This window comes from Cicer arietinum, chromosome 6, assembly GCF_000331145.2.
Source record: "Cicer arietinum cultivar CDC Frontier isolate Library 1 chromosome 6, Cicar.CDCFrontier_v2.0, whole genome shotgun sequence".
Taxonomy (NCBI): domain Eukaryota; kingdom Viridiplantae; phylum Streptophyta; class Magnoliopsida; order Fabales; family Fabaceae; genus Cicer; species Cicer arietinum.
Genome location: NC_021165.2, coordinates 27,003,602 through 27,021,082, shown reverse-complemented (window position 1 = coordinate 27,021,082; position 17,481 = coordinate 27,003,602). Strand labels below are relative to the sequence as shown.

General features: G+C 26.7%; 1 protein-coding gene and 1 long non-coding RNA gene across 2 annotated transcripts; both read right to left on the bottom strand.

Annotated features, from left to right (window-relative positions):
• Window positions 1–3,048: 3,048 nt before the first annotated feature.
• LOC113787247 (uncharacterized) lies at window positions 3,049–4,607 on the bottom strand. Its single transcript, XR_003473758.2, has 3 exons — window positions 3,760–4,607; window positions 3,539–3,601; window positions 3,049–3,296 (listed from the first exon to the last, which is right to left on the bottom strand). It is a non-coding gene; the product is annotated as an uncharacterized lncRNA (long non-coding RNA).
• Window positions 4,608–9,708: 5,101 nt separating this feature from the next.
• On the bottom strand, window positions 9,709–11,835 carry LOC101508795 (uncharacterized). Its single transcript, XM_004506769.4, has one exon. The coding sequence runs from the start codon at window positions 11,410–11,412 to the stop codon at window positions 9,877–9,879; it is 1,536 nt and encodes a 511-aa protein (XP_004506826.1). The 5' UTR covers window positions 11,413–11,835; the 3' UTR covers window positions 9,709–9,876.
• Window positions 11,836–17,481: the final 5,646 nt, after the last annotated feature.

Below are 17,481 nucleotides of genomic sequence, written 5' to 3'. Positions count from 1 at the left end.
AGGATTAAAATTAGATGTGACATCTTTTTTTTACTCCTTGAGTTTTGAGACACGAGTTGTACAATTCGATCGTCTTAAAACCCATATTTTAAAATAATTATTCAAATCAAACAAGTTTTTTTTATGTTCGTCAAAATTAACTTTTTTAAGTAACAAAATACAATTTATTTAAAAGCAATCAACGCATTCACATTTTTTACCAAGAACTACGTAGCTTTGATTTCTCTATCGCACCGGGAGATACGTAGGAGCAAGATTATACTCTTGTCAAGCACGCTAATAAAAACTTTCTTTTTTGTTCTACTATTTTTAACACACTTTTATCTCAAAAAAATCACATTTATAAAAACATTTTATAAATATATATTTAAGTTGATATAATTTTGCACAATTAATTGAAGGTAACCGTATTTTAACGGATGTCGTAGGGTGCTAATACCTTCCCTACGCATAATCGACTCCCGAACTCAAAATCTGGTTTCAAAGACCTTTTTTTTTACATTTTTTAGGGTTTTCCAATATTTTCCCTATTTTAAAATAAATTTTGGTGGCGACTCCATTGAATTCGAGGAAAACTCGAAATTTTAGGCCGCGACAATACCAACTCCCGATTATTCAACAGAACGTGGGCTTTTCTATAATTTGTTTGGAACTCAGTGCACAACTTCTGAGTCGGCTTATGCTGTGTTTGATTCCATGTATAATCATTAGTCTCAAATTTTTATGGAAGCAAATGGTAGTGGTTCTAATCCACTTACAACTTACATTGAGGAAAATTATCAAAATCATGATGAACTGGAAGAACCTCAACTCGTTCATAGAGCCAGGCGAGTTTGATGACATCCTATATGTGGAACTCGAGGTCATTTAGGTGTACATCATTAATATAAATTTGATATATTTTTTTCTGTTAATTTAATATATTTGGTTTCATTTTCATGTTATTAATATAATTTTCTTTTTCTTTTTTAATTATTATTATTATTTGTTTAAATTTTGATGTATTTTTTCTTCAATATAAATGTATTTTTAATTATAATTATAATTATAATTATAATAATAATATTAAAAGATTAAATTAATTTATAATTTATTAATATATTTTATTTTACTTTATTATCAGTATTTTTATTTTTTAAATAATTTTAATTTATTAAATAATTAATAACAATTGTTGATATGAGAGAAAAAAATTACAATCGCTAGTAGCAGGTCGCTTGCTCCTTGGGGAAGCGACCTTCTATTGAGTTTAAAACAAATTTTTGAGGTGGTTGTTGGCCCGAGAAATGACTTCCTATTGAATTTAAAAAGTAAGACAATCGCATAATATTTTTTCAATCAGTAACATTTGAGCAGTAAAAAAAATAGGATATTTAAAAAAATTCTAATATTATATAAATTAAATGTTATATTTTTATTAAATTAATAACTTTAGACTATTTTTATGATAAAATGAAATAGATAAAGAGTGAGTGAGTGAGAGAGAAGAGAGAGAGATTTGTGGACATTGTTTTTAATTATAATTATAATAATTATTTATTATTATAATAATAATAATAATAATAATAATTAAAAGATTAAATTAATTTATAATTTGTTAATGTATTTTATTTTACTTTATTATTAGTATTTTTATTTTTTAAATAATTTTAATATATTAAATAATTAATAATAATTGTTAATATGAGAGAAAAAAATTATAATCGCTAGTAACAGGTCGATCGCTCCTTAGAGAAGCGACCTTCTATTGAGTTTAAAACAAATTTCTGAGGTGGTCACTGCTCCGAAAAATGACTTCCTATTGAATTTAAAAAGTAAGACAATCGCATAATATTTTTTTCAATCAGTGACATTTGAGTAATAAAAAAAAAGATATTTAAAAAAATTCTAATATTATATAAATTAAATATTATATTTTTATTAAATTAATAACTTTAGACTATTTTTATAATAAAATGAGATAGACAGAGAGTGAGTGAGCGAGAGAGAAATTTGTCTACAAATGTTGTTTCACAATCTAGATAAAGAAAAACAAAAAGAAAAAGAAATATATATATATATATATATATATATATATATATAATAAATTTAAATATATTGTCGGTATAAAAAATTGTCAACCCTATAAACATTTTTATATTTTTATATTGTGAGTGCTTGAAATTAAACTAAAAAATAATAGAACTAGTGGGGTATATAGTGAACCCTAAAAACAGAACAAGTAGGGTAGATAGTGAACCATGGGGGCCCACATCATCTCCAATGGAATTCGCCAGTTTGGGGTATTCAGTTTCATAACATTCTTTCGTTTTCTCCCGTCATAATTACATGAGGTGACATGTTTCATATCCTGTCTAGTTTAACACAACTTTGAGATAAAATTTCGACATCAATTTATATGGCTAGCACACACTTTAAATACGTAGTTAATTTCATAGATTAGAAGGTTAGTGAATATAAGGATATGTATATTTGCAATTAACTAAAAATTTAACTCATTAACAATCCACTGTATACAATTAATCAAAATTTTAAGTATCATTAACTATAATTTTTAAGTGTATATTCAAACATAAATTGTAGGTGACTGATAAATGTATTTAAATAATTAAAAATAATGTATATTTAAATATAGTTTAAATTATTAATTTATTGTTTATTTAATATATATTATTTTAGTCATAGTTGTTTTACGGTTAACCACGGCTAAAATCATGTTAAATGATAAAATGGAATAGGTTTCCTGTTTTGACATTTGCCACAGGCCAACCGTGACTAATTTTTTATTTTTTTTTAATATCAGTTTCAGTTGCAGGTCTTTCCCTATTTTGGTCATAACTTCTTAACATTGCCAATATGCAAACAATCTGATTCTACAGAATCAAATCAAATGTTTTACAATGAACTAATCAAAGTAATAAACTAATCAAAGTAAAAACTCATAATTTTTTTTATTAAACATAACTAATTATATATTTGCAATACACTAGAAAGACATTCTTAACAAATATAGCAACAATAACTAATTAACGTACTAAAACCATCATTAATATAAAAGTATAAAGTAGTTTACACCAACAACAAAACTTAAACTAGTAGTCAAACATTTTAAAATCTTATACATAAACTAATGAAGCATACAAAAATTATTGTCAACATCAAAATAGTCTAAAGCAACAACAAAACAATTCACTAAACATCACATTTCTTCCATTTGCATGCAGAAAAACACAATCCTTCCACTTGTAGTGCAAAAATCAAGGTGAACTTTACTCGTTAATTATGAGAATTAGAACCTGCCAAATCGAAGCATAATGTAAACAAATATTTACTAACTAGCACTAATGAATGAGTATCATTTTAATAATATTAATCACTATGTAAAGAAATAGAACATGATATTCGCAAGTGACTTAAAGTATAGATCTAAGCGCAAAAACTCTTACAAAACTTATATATGGGTTAGAAAAGGAATGCAGAAGAAAGATCAAAGAAAATGGAAAAGACTAGAGAAAATGATTGGAATAGAGAATATTACTTGCGTTTACTTTTGAATTGTGGTGTCTCCAAACAAGGGTGGGAAGACTCCGAACTACAGTGTCTGCAATTAATATATATAATTATTAACTCAAAATAAGAATTTTAGCGTTTTACTAGCAAAAGTTGAATATAATAGAAATAGATAAACTCCCACATAAAAAGCGTGATATAACTCAACAAAAAGATAAATAATTGAAATAAATATTGAATTATCTTAACAGATTAATTTGTGGATAGGCCTAATGTTTGCTTCCTAGTTCCTTGGTCTTTAATTATTATCCATTTCTCCACTGTTGGACGATCATATAAACGTCGAGCCATATCAACATGATTAGTACGCGCAAAAGCACACACCATAGTCGAGCAAGTGATAGCATCAGGTTCACACCCAAAATCCGACATTTTCTCAAACCACTCAACAGCCTTATCAAGTCATTCTAGCAAAATTAATCATAGTAGTAAATGTAATGTTATTTGGCTTTACTCCTCTTTGAAGTATTTCATCAAACACCTTTTGTGCTCCTTCAAAGTCCTTACATTTCCTAAACACTTGAGTGTCACATTGTTAAGAACCACCCATTATCATAAGCTTAGTGAAAGAAAAAACAAGACATTACATCACAAAAAAATCACATAACTTCTAAACCTAAAATTGTTATTATCAACTCTACATCTACTAATCACTATCAAAATGGTTATTATCAAACTAAACTATCAAAATGATTATTATCAAACTAAACTTGTTATAAAAAAGGTATTACATAACATAAACAATCTAAAAAAGGTATTGCATCATTCTATTGATTTGTTTTTGTCATATATAGTCACATCCCATAAACAACTAAACCTAAAAAGTTAAAATAAAAAGAGATTTGGAGTTTTTCCCAAAGAGAACGAAAAAGAGCAGCTCGTGAGTTCTTGGTGATGGATGAACCGTGTGACGTTATTTTCGGCAACTGAGTCGTGAGTGCTTGTGGCTGGACCGTAAGATGTCCGACATCAAAAATTGAAGGCGAGCAGAGAAGAGAAATGAAACGTGAAATGAAAAAAGGAATGGGAAAAGCTGAAAGGAAATGGAAATAAAAACAAAAGGGAATAAAAAAAATAAAGGAAGGAATGAAAAAAAAAAAATAAGTGCGTTCACCAAAAGGTAATGAGGGAAAGTAAATTGTTAGCCACAGTTTAACTGTGGCAAAATTTGATTTTAAGCAGTGTCAATGTGAATGTGGCTATTTAACCGTGGTTAACTGACCGATTTTTTGTAGTGAATATGCAATTTATGTGTATCTTAAGGTGTTTTTTGTTTTGTTGGTCATTAAATTTGATTATATTATTTTTTGAAATTTATTTGTTTGTCCAAAAAATAAGTTGGGTGAACATCTATAGTTAATTTATTATATTATATATTAATATCTAAATTGATTTTTTTTTTAAGTTTTAATGATCCAAAAATTTTGAGGCCTAAAGTTTTAACTTAGGTTGTTTAACCTTGAGACTAGGGATGAGAATATGTTAGGTCGTCCGTTATGGTCTATGGTCTGACCTATTTATGGTCTGACCTGATCTAGTTTCTTTAATAAAAAGGCTAGTCTCATGCTATTTTTAAAGTCTATTTATTTAAATAGGTCAGTCTCAGACTTACAAAAAAGTCTATTAGACCAGGCTGACCTATATATATTTTATTATTTATTAATGTTATTTTTTACTATTGTTTATTAATAATATTATTTCCTATTTTAAAGTCTATCAATTAGACAATCACTCAGTAGTCATTTCATATTTGGTAGTTGTTCTATATTATTTCCGTTCTTTTTTTTCCCGTTCTTTTCAAGTTGAATCGTTCATATTATTATATAATTATTATACTATGTAAGATTTAAATATTTACTACTTCAAAATCTTTTTATTTTCTTTTATCTTTGTATTCTTTTAATAAAGTTAGCCTTTGTAAAATTTCTTAAAAATCTTCTAGAAACTCCATTGAAGTTGTTCTAATTTTAAGTTTTATAAATAAAAATAAATCTTAAATCAAAACAGTATATGCAAATTTGTAAAAAAAAAAATAGTAAAAAACATGCATAAAATAGGTGCAGTCCATTTAGAAGTGTTTCAAAGTTGATAATAATATTAATTATATTATTACTGAATATGTCTGAGTTTGTTTGACATGATTTGTTTGAGAGGTAATAATGAGTGCGTTTTTTTTTCAGGAAAAAATCTATTCTTTGAAATCAAAAATTATTTTTTAGGATTTAAAAGGTGTTTATTTCAGGTGAATAAGGCTTTTAAATATTTTAATGTGAATGAGACTTTTAAATATACTTTCAGGTCAGACAAAGCTTAAAAAAAAGATCATGTCAAACTGAAGAAAAAAAACTTATGCTAGGTCGTAAGTCTAAAAAGTTAATCGTAGGTCAGACTCAGACCTTTCAAAATCTGACCTATTTCTACCCCTACTTGGGACCAGCCCAAATTTGAACACCCCAAATATTTTTGATTGATGATTCAAAATTATGTTTAATTGTATTAAGTAGTAAATGAAAATAATAACAGACTCTTACATCTACACCTATATAAATAATTCTGTCATTGATCCAAATTAATGTTGAAATTTGATGTTAAATTTATGTATCGAGATATCACTTCTTTGTTAAAAAAAGTTGAAATGTTAAAATTTATAAATCAAAATTAAGTGTTTTAACTATGGATTTTATAGATGTTTTATTGTTGTATTTTCAAAACTAATTCAAATTGGAGTTATAGTATATTAAATATAGAAATTTTATATTAAAAATTGTATATTTCTCTCTTTCTAGAAAACTATACATTCTATTTTTCTAAGATATAATTACTATTTATGAAATCTTTAATACGTGCTTTTAGGACATATGTTAGTATGACTCAAAAATTATTATTCATGTATCTTTTAGTATTTTAGATTATAACATTTAATCTAATATTTTTTAGTTTGTAAGGCATAATTCATATAACAATGGTAATATTGTTAAACTGAATATTTTTCTTTTTGTGAATCAGGTTCAAATTCGAAATTTATGTTGATAAGTTTCCACGTAGTAATTGTCGTCTTGTTAAAAGAAAAAAAAAACCAAAACTATTTTCTTTTACTCAAAAAAACCCAAAACATAAAAGTAAAAGAGAAAATGCGTTTGTTCTTGTGATTAATTCCATCCTCTTCATTCCAATTAGATAAGAGAATTCAGTTTCAAGCTAAATCTATACTTTTTCTTTTTCCTATTTATGTGCTGATTCATGCGCTTAAAACCAACGCCAAATCTAGATAGTATAATGAATGATGATGTAACTCATCAAGATTTTTGGTCACCATTTCACTATCAATGATCCCTTTCTCGTGAATGAAGTTTAGTCCTTTTTCATCTACCACAAACCTTTATTCTAACCCCACTTACAATAGTTGGAAAATCTGTTTACTTATCCCTACCAAAGAAACAAACACTGATCCCTAAATGTGGAAACATAGCCAGTACAAGATGAATTTTTTTAGTATAAAGTGAAAAGTTGTAAAGTGAATAGATTATATTATAATTACTCATAATTAGTTATGAATGTGTATATAATTTCAATTATTGATTTAATTATTAATTATTGATATTATTGATATTATTTATTTTAAACGAGTTTAGTTTGCATAAGATAGAAAAAAGACTAAGACAAAATTTAATAGGAGGTTTATTAGAGCCGATAACAGTATTTTAGTAAAATTTATTAAATTTTAAAATTTTATGAAAATGGATTTTTTTAAAGATAATTTAGAATAAAAAATCATTAATTAAATTAATATAATTGATTTTGTATTATTTATTTTCAAAAGATATTTCAGCCAATTTACTTAATATTTATTTACACAATATTAATTTTAGATAAAATTTAATTTGTTTTAGACTTAAAAATACTAGAATTTGAAGTCTTTTTTATTAAGTACAAAATATTTTTAAAGATCTTTTTATTAAGTAAAAATTTAATTTTGTTTTGAATGCCATACAATTGTTTTGATGGCCTTACCTTTAAGCTGACCTTAAGTGAAAATAAATATTAAATTTTTGTTACAATTTATGTATCACTTCATAGTTTATATTCTTTCACTACAAACTAAACGTTTTGAAATTGTAAAGATAGATCATAATAGTCACTAAATTTTATAAATTTATAAATACATCTTAAAAACCATTAGAGTGTATCATGTTTAGCATCTCCTCTACAAATAGTTGGCTTTCAATATGGACCCCACATCAATGCCCATATTACTAATTACTAATGATTAAATTGCATATGGTACATAAATTTTTGACACTAATGTGTCATTGAAGTGAAATCCACCTATAACATAATAATGTATTAATTTTTCGTCTCACATCATAATCTCTAAATTACACCGTTAACAAAAGAAAAATTTTGATTGATAAATTATAATTTTAAATACATACTTTTTTTTTTCTTGGTAAAATTAAAGAAGTATTTTGATTGATCCTCATAATTTTAATGACTAATTTTTTTTATTATCTTCACTATATCATATGGTGATATTATATATGCAAATAATTCAATGGCAAATCAATCATACATATTTTCATATTTTTCTCTGAATTATGAGATCATAAATAGGTGATTTGGTCCTAGCAACCAATCACCATAACAGGTAGCTAAATTAAATATTTCAATATGGATAAGTAAGGGGATATTAAAGAGAGTTTATAACTTTATAAAAAATTAAAAATAAACAAAGAGCTTATAAATGAAAATAACTAATTTCATTCTAATTGGAAATTTGTTGAATACAAGATAAGATGATAGTGACATTAGATACTTTATGCACCATTGAAGTACATAATTAATTGTCTTCTTATATACAAATAAACAAACAAAAACAAGAAGTGACAGTTAAAAAATCAAGTGTTTTATCTCAAATGGTATTGTTTTGCATGTGGTTTGGGATCTCCATGCTCATTATTATTAGCTTTCAATAAATGCTAGAAAACCCAATTGAAGAAAATCACATTTCAACAAGACAACAACCAATACATAGCTGGAAATGGAACAGATTTCCCTTCAAACAAGAGCTGTACTTCCCTCATCACATGGCAGCATTAATCAATGACATCTTGCTTTCTCTTCATTATTGATGACATACAAGTTTATGGTCTTCTTTATTTTCAAGGTTGAAAAAATGACTTAGTTGACACTAGTTCGCTTGGCTAAAAATAAAAATAAAAATAGACATGTATTATCAAATCAAATTTATTGAACCAATGCTAATTAGTTCACTATCTCAACAGTAAATATGAAAAGGGTCATAAACTTCTACTTTTAAACAATATCGTCGGTCATCATTAGAATTTTAAATAATTTTTTAAACATTAATCCATGTTGAACATGTATTGTTTTGGTCCACTAAATAACTCAGCCACAAACCATATCACAGCATTATTAGAAGGACCACTCAAGTGTGAAAATTATCAATAGCTATATTCATAGCTAGTGTTTTAAAAGTAGCTCACAAACAGTGAATAGGAACTCAAGTATAGAAAAGAACAATGTACCATTTTGCCTTTGGAGAACCACCAACAAAAGTTAATAACATTGGCCCCTATATCAAGTTTTAAAAGGTGGCTCCAAGAATCATAGTTACAACTACATTGTGATACTTGATATTGCATTAAATTACCTATAAATGTGTTTAACAGAAAACACATGTGAACTCTATCTACACAGTTGCAGAGATCTCAAAATGCAGGAAGCATAAAATCACTTATAAATGGCACTACAAATGCAGTTGCTTGGTTGCAATGTAAAACCAGGCCCTAAATTACTACTTCACTTTGCAGAAATATTTTGGTTCAACCCTCCTATTTCAGCAAGTATATATTTAGATAAACAATTTCAGGAAAGTAATCATAATGATTTTCATTTTCAAGTCTCACAACCATTGTCCAGTTATAGCCAAGAAAAACACTATCAAACCTCAATAATCATTTGACTAAAGAATCCCAGCGATTTTATCAGTAATTCATCCCCCCTAACCAATTCAACAACACTCTGATAAAACAAAACCACAAAATTCTTCTCAGAAACATATAATAAACATGGCTAAAGAATCCATAGCTATATCTAGTATCTACACAAATAATACAATTGATGTAAAGGGATGATTTTCATTTTCAGTTGCAATTGGTACAATTAAAAAATTCAAAAAATAAAAAGAAAAACTTCTCTATTGGATTGTAAATGTAAAAATTAAGAATGCTAAAATAAAATGTAAATGATATCAATATTTCAGCTATGAAACAAATCTATGACTGACTAAAACCATTGATGAACAAGAACACCACTTTGTCTAAGAGAATTGAAAAGCTGCAAACATTGATCATATGTTTTCTCATACTTGGGACTTCTTTCTCCAGGACAACACCTCTGCCATCTATTGTAATGACACTCAAGAAAAATTTCATCAACCAGACAAATAGCACCGGTTTCAAACAACCTCGGAATCAAATCAAACTCAGTACCCTCAACGTCCATTTTCATAACAACAAAATCGTTCATCGTAACTGTGTTCTTCAACCAATCCGCAAAATCAAACCCTTGTATCTTCTCAACGCCGCCGCCACCATCACCACCCTGAGACTCCAACGATCGAATCCTTCCCATACCTCTCCCTATTTTCTCTTTATTCTTATCACCTGGATCGTTGTTAATTTCAAAAACTAAACTTTCATTCCTAACCCATGCAGCATAAGGTAACAAAGTTACCCCTTTTTTCATCACATACTCTTGATGAAAAGTTTTATCAGCTTCAATTGCATAAACATCAAATGTTTTGTTCTGTTTTGGATATTGTTTCTTAAACCAACTTCCAATACTTGAACCATAGCTTCTAGCTCCAACATCAACATAAACATACCTATTCTTAAAGCTTATATCAACCATTGATGAAAGATACTTTATGTTCTTCACATTTTTCTTTAGAGTTATCCATGGTTTCAATGGTTCCTCTTCAATCAATGGTTCAGCATTTTTCACCGATTCTCTTTTATACCCTGCAACAGAACATTTCTTATCCCTATTCAAATCAGTAACAGAATCAGAATCAATATTTCTATAACCGATTTTCTTCACGATGATTTCTCTAATCTCAGGCATCAATGAATCGTCGAAACCTTGAATGTCGTTGAATTTAACTACTTTGCAACAAAATTTGAACAAATCAACAAATGAATTGAAACTGTAAGAATCTCTAGCCTTTACATGGAAAGCTGCAAACCCTTCGGGTTTCAGCGTCCTCGCGATTTCCGATACAAATTCGGACGGTTTCACCGATCTCTCAAGACCGCCGTTACCGGAGAACACAAAGTCAAACGTGTTATTACCAAACGGAATCTGGTGTCCTTCGCCGGATTTCACCAACGGCTTCAACGCCTTCTTCGAAATTCCAACAGCGTCCACAACGCCGATCTCCTTCAAAGCGAAAACCTCCATCCCTATCGGAGTATCAACACAGAGAGATTTCGCCGCCGGCGAAAGGTAACCACCGGCGATAAAATCCTGGAAAACGGAAGAGTAGAAACGGACGCCGTTGATCCAGTCTTTGCTAGCGTGATGCTCCGGCGTAGTTACTTCGGCGGAGGAGCGAACGGCAAGAGCGCCGGCACTGGATCCGGTGACGGCGACGTTAATTGCCTCGGGTGAAGAGAAGAAACAAAAATCGCCGACGTTGCATGATTCACCGGTGATAGTGATGACGTAAGCAAAACGAATAATGACGATGAAAACGCCGAAGAGAAGTAACCGCACCAGAACGTTTCGAAGAAAGCTATGCTTCCCTACGGCAGGTTCCATAGAAACAGATTTTGCACTCTTTTTTTTTTGTACAGAATAATAATAATCAGAAAAATTCAACAACAAAAAAATGAATAGAATTGAAAAAAATAAAAAATAAAAAAGTGTGATTTTATTTATCGAGAGCAGAATCTGGAGGAGGTGTGATTAGCACCGATGAGAGAAAAAATTATGATACTGGAAGGGATTGGGAAAAGGGGAGGGGTAAAATGGTCATTCATGATGAAGAGTGTGTTGTTTTGTTTCTATGGAGAAGTGGAGAAGAACGAGTCCATGAATCGGAGTTGACTCGGTTGTGGTGAGTCTGTGGGTTGTTTAAGAAGTGGAAAGTGCGAATGAAAGAAAAGGGAACGCGGTGAATGGTGACTTGTTACCGGAATAGCCGGTTTGTATTTTTATACGCGGATTGGATTGGATTGGACATGGAATTAAATGAAAGGACGCCGCTTACGTTTTAGGCAATTTCTATAAACTAGAAAGGACTACCTTGGTAGGGACGGAAACCGTTAATTAATAGAGCACTCAATATTTTTGTTTATGTTTTTTTTTATTTTAAAGAAGTTTCATTCTACGGTAAATAATTCAATATATTGAGATAAGATGTTAAATTTAATAATATTGATTGATCATATTTTATATATATATATATAAAAGTTAATCAACTATTTGTTAATTTAAAAAAAAGTAGTTGATATTTATTTTTTGTCCTTTATTTTAGGTATGGCAATGGAGAGGAGATGGAAGTCAGTTTTGCCTCCTCAAGTATGACTAGTCGGGGAAAATTTGTAACTTAGATCCCTATTCCTATCTCCAAAATTTAGGTCTCCATTCTTATCTCCGACGTGCTTCCCCACCCACAACTGTATTCATTTATATATCAGGATGGAAAACTTGCACATGCACCCAATTAAAACGGTTTTCCACGTAACATATCCGGATGGATTTAGATAGGTATCTGCGATAGCGAATTTTGTTGTCATTTCAACTCTATTTTATTAAAATTAAACTTTTAATTCTCTGTTTTTAAAATTAGTTTTGTTTGGTCCTCTTAACTAATTTTTAGAATTTTTTTTGTCCCCCAATGTTTTGTATTAAATGGCACTTAGATGACATTTGTAACTTGAATAAAGTAATCTTTACATCATTATTGTTATAATTAATTTTATTATTTATTTTCTTCATATTTGAAAATATTAAAAAGAAATAACTATTTTATCTAAATATTTTAAAGTCTTAAAGTATTGTTCGATAAAAATAAATAAATTTCAAATATATTATTTAAATATTTTAACTTTTAAATAAAAAAAAAGTAGTTGATATTTATTTTTTGTCCTTTATTTTAGGTATGGCAATGGAGAGGAGATGGAAGTCAGTTTTGCCTCCTCAAGTATGACTAGTCGGGGAAAATTTGTAACTTAGATCCCTATTCCTATCTCCAAAATTTAGGTCTCCATTCTTATCTCCGACGTGCTTCCCCACCCACAACTGTATTCATTTATATATCAGGATGGAAAACTTGCACATGCACCCAATTAAAACGGTTTTCCACGTAACATATCCGGATGGATTTAGATAGGTATCTGCGATAGCGAATTTTGTTGTCATTTCAACTCTATTTTATTAAAATTAAACTTTTAATTCTCTGTTTTTAAAATTAGTTTTGTTTGGTCCTCTTAACTAATTTTTAGAATTTTTTTTGTCCCCCAATGTTTTGTATTAAATGGCACTTAGATGACATTTGTAACTTGAATAAAGTAATCTTTACATCATTATTGTTATAATTAATTTTATTATTTATTTTCTTCATATTTGAAAATATTAAAAAGAAATAACTATTTTATCTAAATATTTTAAAGTCTTAAAGTATTGTTCGATAAAAATAAATAAATTTCAAATATATTATTTAAATATTTTAACTTTTAAATAAACAATTTTTAAATATATAAATTAAATAAATATTAAATAATACAATAAATTAAAATATTAACAAAAATATTTAAATATTTTTAAAAAATAAATAAAATTTAAGTATTTTATAAAAATATTTAAAATTTTAAATTACTAAAAAAAGTTAAATAAAATAAATAAAGTTAAATATTTTATTTAATAATTTTAAATTTTACATTTTAAATTTAAATATTTTATTATATAACTAGCATTAACAACAACTATTAAATATCAAGTCATTAATGATAGTGTCACATTATAAAAATTGGTGGGACCTAAAATATTCCAATAATTAATTTATAAGACCAAAAAATCAGTTTTAAAAATGAAATGACTAAATATTCATTTTTGACAAAATAAAAGATAAAAAATGCATTTAAACCTAATATAATTTAGAAAAAAACTCTCTATACCCTACATTTAAACTCCTTCTCCACATTTTATGCAAACTATCTATTTTACCATTTCTTTTAAACTAAACTCAATTTGAATTTATGAAAACTTAAAAAACAAAATTCAAAATACTAATGTGTTTCAAAAATTGTGTAGCGGAAAAGTTTTTTAGAACATAAATATATTTTAAAAAAATTAAAATTTTGTATAATGAAAAACTTTTATCAAGTTTTTTAGAATATTTATGTTTCAAAAATCTTGAAAAAAATTTAATGTTTCGGAATACAAATTCTTTTAGAAAATTTTAAATTTTTTTTCTTAAATTGTTTTTTAAGTTTTTCGAATATATTTATGTATCAAAAAATTTTTTAAAAGAATTTCAAAACATAAAGTTTGAATATTTTTTTAAAAATAATAAAATTAAATATTTATTAAAATGTGAGGTAGAAATATAAATATGAATATATAAAATAAATATTTCAATAATTTAAAATCGAATATGTTCCACCTTAGATAAAGATGACTTTATGGCTCATTGAGTATTTTTTAAAGGATTTATATGCTAAACTAAAATATTTGAGTTAATTCTCTTATCTTTACAATTTAAAATTATCTAACTGACATTAATAAAACTGAATTTTAAATAATACATTCTTTTGTATATTTAATAAATTGACATTAATTAAATTATTATCTTCATTTTAAAAATTGAGAGAATTATTAAATTATTTTTCTAAAATTCTAATCAATTGTTGTTAGAATTTCATCTATAGTCGAACACCTACAAAGATGGTACATCGAACCCGGACCTACATTTTATTATGTTTCATTCCCAAAAGTAATACAAGACAAATTGTAGTGAACTGTTCGGTTTATGAAATGGACAGACATGTCTTATCTATAAAAATAAGTAAATTAAAATATAAATAAGAATTTTGCTCTTTGTCAAGTCACATTATTCTATGAACACCTACAAATGTTTTCTTTCCTAAGTCTCGGTCTCTATGTGTCACTCTAATAGAGAGTTTTACCAACATAATCTTATCTGTCATGTTCTAAGCAATTGAATATTTAAACATCACAATACAAAACTTCTTTTTCTCCTATTTCGTTTTTTTATTTTTATTTTTTTAAAAGGGTCAAAGTTGACAATTAATTTAATATATTAGTATATATTTTTTTAACTCAGATTTGAATCGAGACCAAATCTACTTCTTTAACGATTAGTTTCAATCAGTGTGAATTACTCATTCACACTATATCATTCTTTATTCATTTTCATATTTTTTATTTATGGTTGATTTTTTCCCTCAAAATATTGAGGTGAAAGTTATGTTAGAACCGATACGATTCTTGTCGTTACTTCTACTTCATGGTTCCTGATTTGTATTCTTCAACATTTTTGTTGATATTATTGTGTCCTTATCATTCGGTGCATGATAAAAAGGAAACTTCTAACTTAAGATTCCTCATTAATAACTCAATTTGCAAACTGTGACCTACAAGAAATTTATGAACAAATACAAAAACCTTATGTTGATTTTTGTGTTCAATAAGCACGTATAAAGATTTGGTTTTTGTTGCAAGTGCCTAATATCAAAATATCGTAGCTAGACTTTATAAATTTGTGTTATAGAGCTTGATTGAGAATGAATCATTCATATTTCATACATGGAGAAAAAGTAATTGATAGAGTACGAGGTTATTAGAGAAATATTTGTTATAAAAATTGAAATTGGACCGACAAAACAACTTGATCGATATTTTTTATCAACAATTTTAATTAAATCTTTAAAACAATAAATACTTAAACGTGAGGCTTGATATAAGTCACTATTTAAGGATTTATCCGCCTCATCAGCGCAAATTCTCCAAGATTCAACATATTCTTCTCACATAAAATGGAAGTAACAAAACAACAATTTTTTGTCTAAAAGACCAAAAAGATGTCACCAATAAAAACTTGGAAAATTGAATAGACCAAAAAGAAAATAAGAATTTCCTTGTTCTTATAAAATATGTTAAGTTCCCCATAAATAAAATAGGGAGAGAGATTACTTTATTACGAAAGAAAAGAGTAACGAAAATTGTAAGGTTAGATTAAATTTATAATTAAATCATAATAAGCGAGAGAACAAGTTAAAGCTACTATTATTATTATTATTATTATTATTATTATTATTATTATTATTATTATTATTCCTATACCCTAATAATATTAATAATAATATGTTCATCTAAAACAATTTTTCACATTGCTCACTCAAAAATATAAAATATAATAATTTATTTAAATTTTTTGAAATATTCTCAAAATTTACAATAATATTTATGCACCTCTCATTAAATGGTTAAAGGGTGGACACTTACTAGTTTTAATTAAAAAAAAAGAATTTTATATATAATATTAAAAAATGAAAACAAATATAATATTTTATTAAAATTTATTGAAGATAGTGAGATCCATCTTTAAACTTGAATTATATTAAACAACTTTTTTAAAAAATGTTATTTTAATAAATATATCTATTTTTTATTTATTACAGAAACAACCAAATTAATTTTGAACGTAATATCAAATAAAATTAATGGTATTCAAATCATGGAAATATCAAACCAAAATTTGAATTTGGAACATAAACCTACTTGGAAATTTGTTTTTCTGTTTCTTTTTTTTATAATAGAAAATTTGAATTTTTAATTTCGTTTCCTTATATGTCTCAGAAAAATAGGGAATACAAATCATACTAGGCAATATTGAATTGAATAATTAATTTGGCATCATTAAAATTTGTTTTTATGTTTCCTTTGTATGATTTCAACTATAATCGAGTCAACTTATTCCTTTAATAGGTTTGAAATTTACATAAAAAAATTATGTCGATTTGTTTAATTATATATATGGGATTGGATAATTGATTAGACATCGTTAAATGTGTTTATATGTTTCTTTTATATGATAAGTGGGTTAATTTATCCTTTAATAGGTTTCAAATTTACTTAAAAGAATAATGTCGAATTTTTTAATTATTTATTTTATATTATTTGTATTAAAACTATTACTATATTCGGAATTATGTTTATTAATGTGTTTTTACAACATTAACACATGTTTTATTTTTTTTTTCGTAAATGTTTTTAAGATGTGAGCTTAGTGGTAATGTTATATAATCTCAAACCATAATTCAAATATCGACAACCATAAATGACCACTAATATTATCCATAATAATTTCACTTTTTTTCTTATTAGTTGTAATAATTTTTTTTCTTTTTCGAATTGTTTTATAAAAATTATTTATTCGTAAATTCACTCTTTTTTACCTTTTTGTGTGCAAAGCATTTATTCCGATTAAGTAGGGAGAGCCGCCATGTTACACAATATAGATGGATATACATATAGCTTATTAATTTATATATATAATTCAATAATCTTTCTCTTCAGATAAAAGTTCATTTTGCTTTCTCTTCATAAAATACTATTCAATGTGTCCTCTTGTCCTTATTTTAGGTAAATCCATTGCACATTTATCTATGGGAATCTATATAAAATAATAAAATTATTAGTACATTATTTGATTTTTAAGTTAAACATAAAGCACATTACTTGTTATACAAAATTTCGACAAGAAATCTCAACAATTATTGCTAGCGTTCAATTTAATATAATTAATGCATGATTTTCGCTTGTAATTCAAACTTCAATTCAACCAATTTAACATAAAAATAA

What these genes read in the sequence shown, in the direction of transcription:
- LOC101508795 (XM_004506769.4), bottom strand. Translation starts at nt 11,412, where the DNA reads ATGGAACCTGCCGTAGGGAAGCATAGCTTTCTTCGAAACGTTCTGGTG.